Source organism: Strigops habroptila, chromosome W, assembly GCF_004027225.2.
Source record: "Strigops habroptila isolate Jane chromosome W, bStrHab1.2.pri, whole genome shotgun sequence".
Lineage (NCBI taxonomy): Eukaryota > Metazoa > Chordata > Aves > Psittaciformes > Psittacidae > Strigops > Strigops habroptila.
This window is the reverse complement of record NC_044301.2, coordinates 17507566-17516442: the sequence shown is the minus strand read 5'-3', so window position 1 is coordinate 17516442 and position 8877 is coordinate 17507566. Positions and strand designations below refer to the sequence as shown.

The window sequence follows — 8877 nt, the reverse complement described above, 5'->3', positions numbered from 1 at the left end:
GGGAAAAAAATGTCTCTGGATCTGATGGCAAAGCAACAGATGATGCAGCTACTCCAACTCCAAGTACAGCAGCTACACCAACCCCAGTGACAAGCACAGCAGCTACTCAAACCCTGACAGCAACAGACAATGCATCTGTTGGTGTTACTCAACCCCCAAGCACAGCAGCTGTACCAACCCCAGCAACAGACACTGCAGCCACTCCAACCCTAGAGGCAGACACTGCAGCCACTCCAACCACAATGATAGACACTGCAGCTAAACCAAATGACCAATCCATGCCAATATCGGTTGCGCCTGTAAGCAAGGGGAAAAGAAAATGAGAGGCACAAAGAGCAACCCCCTGCAGTGAAGAAAGATGAAGTCCCAATGCAATCACTACAGGGGACAGCATCTGAACAAGAGTTATTAATACGTGAATCAGAGGAAGAGGAGGAAGAAGAAGAGGTGACTTCTCGAACCCGGACCTCAACCGAGCTGCGGAATATGTGAAAAGATTTCACCCATCATTCAGGGGAGCACATCGTCACCTGGTTGCTCCAATGCTGGGACAATGGGGCCGACGGTCACGAACTGGAAGGTAGGGAAGCCAAGCAGCTGGGATCACTTGCTAGGGAAGGAGGAATTGACAAAGCGATTGCAAGAGAGAAGCGAGCCCTCAGCCTTTGGAGGCGGCTCTTGGCAGCTATGAAGGAAAGTTTTCCCTACAAGGACAATGTTATGAGTTGCTCAGCCAAGTGGACCACGATAGAGAGAGGCATCCAGTCCCTGAGGGAATCAGCCATTCTAGAGATGATCTATCATAGGCCAGATGCTGGGAATGCATCCGTGGATCCAGATGAAGTTGAATGTACATGACCCATGTGGCGGAAATGGAGTGCACCATCATCATATGCCCACTCATTGGCATCAATGACCTGGAGTGAGGCAGCACCACCAAAAGTGGATGAAGTGAGTTATCAACTCCGAGAGTTCGAAGACAATCTCACCCCTTCCATCATTTCAGCTGTGGAAAAACTGTCCCAGGAGTTCAAACAATTGAGAGATGATTTATCCGATCTATCCAGCTCCCCACGTGTACCAACCCATGTCTCAACTATTAACAGAAGGCGCCCTACAGCTTGAGAGAGAAAATATAGGAGGCACATGCCACGGGCCACCCTATGGTTTTCCCTGCAGGATCACGGAGAAGACATGAGAAAGTGGGATGGAAAACCTACCTCAGTTCTGGAGGAACAGGTGCATGAATTAAAGAGGAGAACAATGGTCAAGGATGATCCTCCCAGGAAAGTTGCTGCTCCAGTCTCTGGTGAGCAGTTTCCCAGATGGAGTGGAAGAGCTGATTTTACTCCAGCTCCTGTGATAAGGAATACTAATCCCTTTCTACAAGACATAAGTGGACAATCTTGTGATCACTATTAGAGGGGGCCTGCCTCCATCCAGGTGGAGGAGAGGGACAATCGGGTTTACTGGACTGTGTGGATCAGATGGCCTGGCACATCAGTCCCACAGGAGAATAAGGTTCTAGTAGATACCGGTGCACAGCATACCCTGATGCCATCAAGGTATCAAGGGGTGGAACCCATTTCTATTTCTGGAGTGACAGGAGGATCCCAAGAGTTGACTGTACTGGAGGCTGAAATCAGCCTGACTGGGAGGAAGTGGCAAAAGCACCCCACTGTGACTGGTCCAGGTGCTCCATGCATCCTTGGCATAGATTATCTCAGGAGAGGGTACTTCAAAGACCCAAAAGGGTATAGATGGGCTTTTGGTATCGCTGCCTTGGAGACAGAGGAAATTAAGCAGCTGTCCACCTTGCCTGGTCTTTCTGAGGATCCTTCTCTTGTGGGGTTGCTGAAGGTCGAAGAACAAGTGCCAATCGCGACCACAACAGTGCACCGGCGGCAATATCGCACCAACGAAGACTCCTTGATTCCCATCCATAAGATGATCCGTAGACTGGAGAGCCAAGGAGTGATCAGGAGGACCCGCTCACCCTTTAATAGCCCCATATGGCCAATGCAAAAGCCTAATGGAGAGTGGAGACTAACAGTAGACTATCATGGCCTGAATGAAGTCACACCACCATTGAGTGCTGCTGTACCGGACATGCTAGAACTTCAATATGAACTGGAGTCAAAGGCAGGCAAGTGGGATGCCACAGTTGATATTGCCAATGCATTTTCCTCAATCCCTTTGGCAGCAGAATGCAGGCCACAGTTCGCTTTTACTTGGAGGGGCGTCCAGTACACTTGGAACCAAATGCCCCAGGGGTGGAAACACAGCCCTACCATCTGCCATGGATTGATCCAGACTGCACTGGAACAGGGGCAAGCTCCAGAACACCTGCAATACATTGATGACATCATCATGTGGGGTGATACAGCGGAAGAAGTTTCTGAGAAAGGGAGGAAGATAATCCAAATCCTGCTGAAGGCCGGTTTTGCCAAAAAACGGAGTAAGGTCAAGGGACCTGCACAGGAGATTCAATTTTTGGCAATAAAATGGCAAGATAGATGTCGCCAGATGCCCACAGATGTGATCAACAAGATAACAGCAATGTCTCCACCAACTAACAAGAAAGAAACACAAGCTTTCTTAGGTGTTGTGGGGTTCTGGAGAATGCACATCCCAAATTACAGTCTGATTGTAAGCCCTCTCTATCACGTGACCTGGAAGAAGAATGGATTCAAATGGGGCCCTGAGCATAACAAGCCTTTGAACAAATTACACGAGAAATAGTTCATGCAGTAGCCCTTGGAGCAGTCCCGACAGGGCCAGATGTGAAAAATGTGCTCTACACCACAGCTGTGGAGAATGGTCCTACCTGGAGCCTCTGGCAGAAAGCTCCAGGGGAGACTCGAGGTCGACCCCACGGCTTTTGGAGTCAGGGATACAGAGGATCCGAGGTAAGCTACACTCTCACCGAAAAAGAGATACTGGCAGCCTCTGAAGGGGTTCGAGCTGCTTCAAAAGCGATTGGCACTGAAGCACAGCTCCTCCTGGCACCCCGGTTGCCTGTGCTGGGCTGGATGTGCAAAGGCAGGGTCTCTTCTACACATCATGCAACTGATGCTACATGGAGGAAGTGGGCCGCACTAATTACACAACAAGGTCGAATAGGAAATCCCAGTCGTCCAGGAATTCTAGAAGTCATCATGGACTGGCCAGAGGGCAAAGATTTTGGTATGTTACCAGAGGAGGAGGTGATGTGTGCTTCAGCCCCACCATATAATGAACTGTCAGAGAGTGAAAAGCAATATGCCTTGTTTACTGATGGGTCCTGCCCTATTGTGGGAAAGCATTGGAGATGGAAGGCAGCTGTGTGGAGTCCCCTGGGACAAGTTGCAGAAACTGCTGAAGGAGAGGGTGAATCAAGTCAGTTTGCAGAGGTGAAAGCCATCCAGCTGGCCTTGGACATGGCTGAACGAGAAAAATGGCCAGTACTTTATCTCTATACTGACTCATGGATGGTGGCAAATGCCCTGTGGGGGTGGTTGCAGCAATGGAAGCAGAGCAACTGGCAACACAGAGGTAAACCCATCTGGGCTGCTGCACTGTGGCAAGATATCACTGCCCACGTGCAGAACCTGGTGGTGAAGGTACGCCATGTGGATGCTCATGTACCCAAGAGTCGGGCCACTGAGGAACACCAGAACAACCAGCAGGTGGATAAAGCTGCTAAGATTGAAGTGGCTCAGATGGACTTAGATTGGCAACATAAGGGTGAATTATTTTTAGCCTGGTGGGCCCATGACACCTAAGGCCATCGAGGCAGAGACGCAACATCTAGATGGGCTCATGATGGAGGGGTGGACTTAACAATGGACACTATTGCCCAGGTTATTCATGAATGTGAAACATGTGCTGCGATTAATCCTCATGGCCTCCTCTGGAATTGTTCCAACAGCTCCATGTCCTTCTTATGTTGAGGACACCAAAACTGTACACAATACTCCAAGTGAGGTCTCACAAGAGCAGAGTAGAGGGGCAGGATCACTTCCTTTGACCTGCTGATCATGCTTCTTTTGATGCAGCCTAATAAGTCACCTAGGCTTTACTGAACTCCCTCCCCCCCAAAATACCACATAGATTTTTGTGCATATAAAGCATATACAGTATGCTATATGTGCATTTGTCTTTTGTGCTTTTTAGACATATACAAAACCTGCACAACTATCTTAGGAACATTGATAGTGAAATTCTGCAAGTTGCTTAAAATTAAAGCAGTAACCACTGTTGGTAATTCAAAGTTGTACACATTCTTCCTCTTCTATAGCAAGCAAATAAAATAGCCGTATACATATTATCAATACATCTATTTATAATTACACACTGATTTTGCAAGAAAATTCAGGAGAGAGCTAGTGTTAAATATTCAGCCTCGTGGTGTCACAACACTTCTTTACTTCAGTATACATAGCCTAGAACTTCGGCCATAAAAAGACTGTCGATCCTTCATTCCAGCATGGAGTGCTCTATGCATGGTCACTTCAACATGGAATGCTCACCCAGTCTTGTTCTGATCACTGCCAGTAAGCAAAGACAAAATACAGTACTGAAAATTTTGAACACTAATAGGAAAACAAGAACTTGTTAAACTCCCTAAATAGTATCAGCACTGCTATTAACACGTCTTTACTGTTGGCTCATGACAGCCATGTTTTAAATGGTTCACCTACACTAGTTCTCTGACAATATAGAATTAAAAATGTGAATCATTACAGGGCTAACTGTTACAGAAAGATCAAATTACTAAGACTTTTGGAGTCGGACATAATAAATAGAACCTAAAAATAGAGGTAGCCTATGTCCATGCATAGAAAAGTGATAAAAACTCATTTTCAGATCATGCTCTAATAGCCAAGCTACCAAATGCTACTTTGTAGCTGGAATTAAGTGGTTTGACACTACAGTTATACATAATGAAGTACATGACAAGTCTATACTAACAAAAATTAAGCAAAGCCTTACTTAGCAAAAAGGCTTACATCTGACAGATTCAGACATCTCCAAAATTGATTGAGAAATTATTTTATAATGTCACATCATCATTTAAACATTAGAATAATTTTAGATTAGCTCAATAAACTATACCATTAAAATATATCCATTCACTTCAGAAAGAATCTGTAAATCCCTTTTCTTAGGCTCATCAGAAAGACTAAAAAATTAAGTCTCAGTCTTTTAAATACTCTAGTAATTGACACTGGTTCATCAGAAAAATTCCATTAATAAAAATCCTGTATTTAAACTATTGTGTCAATATAAAAGAATACTTTGACCTTCATAATAGTCTATCAATCAGATATGCAATTATAAGTAGAATTTAAGATATCAAAATCTCATGAGTCTCCAGAGAAACTTCAGTACGCGTTCTTTTCAGAAAAAACATAAAATGCCTGTAATAGCTGAGAAAAAAATACTTCATCTTTTTATACTTCTACATAAATTAAACATGCATGCAAAACCTTGCAAAACAAACTAGTAAAAGTCTACAAAAACTAATGCTTGATAACTTGTTCAGCCCTTATTTTTCATGCTACCAATAAACAAATTACATGTGCCCTGGTTTCAGCTGGGATAGAGTTAATTTTCTTCCTAGTAGCTGGTAGAGTTCTGTGTTTTGGATTTAACATGAGAATAATGCTGATTGATAAGACACTGATGTTTTAGCTGTTGCCAAGTAGTGCTTACCCTAAGTAAGGGACTTTTTAGTCTCTCATGCTCTTCCAGTGAGGAGGGGCACGAGAAGCCGGGAGGGAGCAGAGACGGGACACCTGACCCAAAGTAGCCAAAGGGGTATTCCATACAACAACATGTCATGCCCAGTATAGAAACTGGGGGGAGTTACCTGGAAGGCCCAGATTGCTGCTCAGGTCAGGCTGGGTATTGGTCAGCAGGTGGTGAGCAATTGTATTGTGCATCACTTGTGTTTTCTGAATTTTTATTTCTCCTTTTTTGTTGTTCTCTATTATTATTATCATCATGATTATTTTTGTAGTTATGTCTATTATTATTATATTTTATTTTAGTTATTAAACTGTTCTTATCTCAACCCACAGGTTTTACATTCTTCTTATTCTCCTCCACATCAAGACAATATCTCCCCCTCCATCATTTCAGCTGTGGAAAACTTGACCAGGGAGTTCCGGCAGTTCAAGGAGAAGTCCTGCTCCCCACTTGTATGGACCCATATCTCAGTTATTAAAAGTAAGTGTCCTTCCACTCAAGAGAGAAGATATAGAAGGTACATACCAGGGGTACCCTGTGGTTTTACCTGCAGGACCATGGAGAAGACATGAGGAAGTGGGATGGAAAACCTACCTCAATGCTCCAGGTACGGATACATGAATTGCAAGGAAAAACAACCATAAATCGGGATCCTTCCAGGAAAGTTGCTGCTCCAATCTCTGGTAGGCATTTTCCCAGACAGAGTGGAACAGTTGATTTTACTCCAAATCCTATGGAAAGGAATTCTAATCCCCTTTTACAAGAATTAAGTGAAGAATACTATGACCAGTATTGGAGGGGCCCTGCCTCCAGCCAGGTGGAGGAGAGGGACAACCGGGTTTACTGGACTGTGTGGATCAGATGGCCTGGCTCATCACACCCACAAGAGTATGAGGCTCTAGTAGACACCGGTAGACAGTGTACTCTAATGCCATCAAGCTATCAAGGGGCAGAACCCATTTATATTTCTGGAGTGACAGAGGGATCCCAACAGCTAACTGTACTGGAAGACTAACAGTAGACTATTGTGACCTGAATGAAGTCACGCTGCCACTGAGTGCTGCAGTACCAGACATGCTAGAACTTCAATATGAACTGGAGTCAAAGGCAGCTAAGTCAGATGCCACAATTGATACTGCCAATGTATTTTTCTCAATCCCTTTGGCAGCAGAGTGCAGACCACAGTTCGCTTTTACTTGGAGGGGTGTCCAGTACACTTGGAATCGACTGCCCCAGGGGTGGAAACACAGCCCTACCATCTGCCATGGACTGATCCAGACTGCACTGGAACAGGGGCAAGCTCCAGAACACCTCAGTTGGCAAGACACACAGTGGCAGCAACGGTTATTTCTGCAGCTGAGCACTAGATTGGGGTTGACACGAGCATTCCTGGAGCCAGGGAAACCCAAGCTCTTGCTAGGAAGGCTGGCACAGCTTGGGCATTGCTAGGGGCAGCTGCGGGAGATTGAAATGCCCCTAGGGAGCGTGATTGACTGTGACTGACCATGACTGGCAAACAGGGCATGGTGCATCAGCCAGGACATAGCACATCATTTCACATGGGAGTTTGCTCAGGAGCGCGTGCAGGGAGGGCCATGCACCCTGCTTGTAGACCCCAGGAAATCGCTCTAGGTCTCTGCCAGGATGGTGGGCACTCGCCTCTTGAGTTAAAACCTGTGTTTCTACAGAGAAAGCCCCTGGGATGTCTGACACTTCCACCCAGACAGAGCTGGTAAGGAAGGAGACTTCTGTACAGGTAGTAAGTTGCAACTAGTGTATGGACCCTTCTCCCAGAGACAAGGAAGTACCTGTACAAGTTGTGCACAGGTTGAGGACCTGTTGTGTCAGGTGGCCGAGTTGCAAGGCTGTGCAGTATCAGAGGAGATGAGACGGAGATAGATAGGTGGTTTCACAACCACACTCCTGTAGCAGACACCACTGAGAATTGAGGCACCTTGGACCCTGGTGACCCACAAAAGCAGGACTTTGTTTCAGTCCACACCCTCCAGTATTACAACCAAATCTAGATACGAAACTGTAACATCTTTAGACACCCACAAGCAAAGTCTGCAAGGAGAAGCTCCCCCAGCAGTACACAGTACATACTGCAAAAAGAAACGAGTGCTCGTAGTGGGTGACTCTCTGCTAAGGGGCACTGAGGCACCCATCTGTTGGCCTGACAGGGAGTCACGAGAGGTATGCTGCCTCCCAGGAGTTATGGTCTGAGATATTGCCAAGAGGGTGCCACAACTTGTCAAGAGTACAGATTACTGTCCGCTGCTACACTTTCATGTGGGCACAAATGACATCACATGCTGGAACCTGAGCAAAATCAAGGAATACTATAAAGCCCTGGAGATGCATGTGAAAAATATTGGTGCCCAAGTTATTTTTTCCTCTATTTTACCATTAGAAGGAAGAGTGAAGCCAGAAAAATGCTCCTTAACTGCCTCCTAAGATGAGAGCCAGAAGGCAAATCACCTCAAGTGTATTGTATACTAATACACAAAGCCTGGGAAATAAACAGGAGGATCTGGAGCTCAGCGCCCAGTCAGAAAGCTATGATATCATAGGAATAACTGAAACATAGAATCATAGAATGAACCAGGTTGGAAAAGACCTTTGAGATCATCAAGGTGGGATAACTCACATGACTGAAGGATCGTGATGGATGGCTGTTTCGTAAAGACAGGCAGGGAAGAAAAGGAGAAGGAGTCACGCTCTATGTTAAGGAGAACCTTGAATGTACAGAAGTCAACTATGGTAATTGTGGAAGCCCTACTGAATGCCTCTGGGTCAAGATCAGAGGGGTCATCTCCAAGGGGGATCTTACAATAGGCATCTGCTACTAACCTCCAAACCAAGATGAGAAGGCCAACGAAGCAATATTTAGGTCACTTAAGGAAGCCTCAGCTCAGCAGAACCTGGTTCTTATGGGTGATTTCAACTACCCAGACATTTGTTGGAAGAACAACACAGCAGCCCACATGTCATCCATCAAGTTCCTGGAATGCATGGAGGACTGCTTCCTCATACAAATGTTAGATGTGCCAACCAGGAAAGAGGCACTGCTGGACTTGCTACTCACAAACCCAGAAAACCTGCTTTATAATATCTCGGTTAGTGACAGCCTTGGCTGCAGTG

At 45.6% G+C, this 8877-nt stretch overlaps 1 protein-coding gene across 2 annotated transcripts in view; it reads right to left on the bottom strand.

Annotated features, from left to right (window-relative positions):
* Positions 1-4052: 4052 nt before the first annotated feature.
* Positions 4053-8877, bottom strand: part of LOC115619067 (ceramide transfer protein) — a 93701-nt gene continuing 88876 nt past the window's right edge. Inside the window, exon 18 of one of the 2 annotated variants that reach the window (XM_030511082.1) lies at positions 4053-4529. Coding sequence is in view for 1 of the 2 variants with exons in the window: in XM_030511085.1 (XP_030366945.1) it covers positions 4489-4529 (41 nt within the window). In the remaining variant the exon portion in view is untranslated. The remainder of the gene's footprint in view (positions 4530-8877) is intronic. The other variant, XM_030511085.1, reaches the window with a different exon arrangement.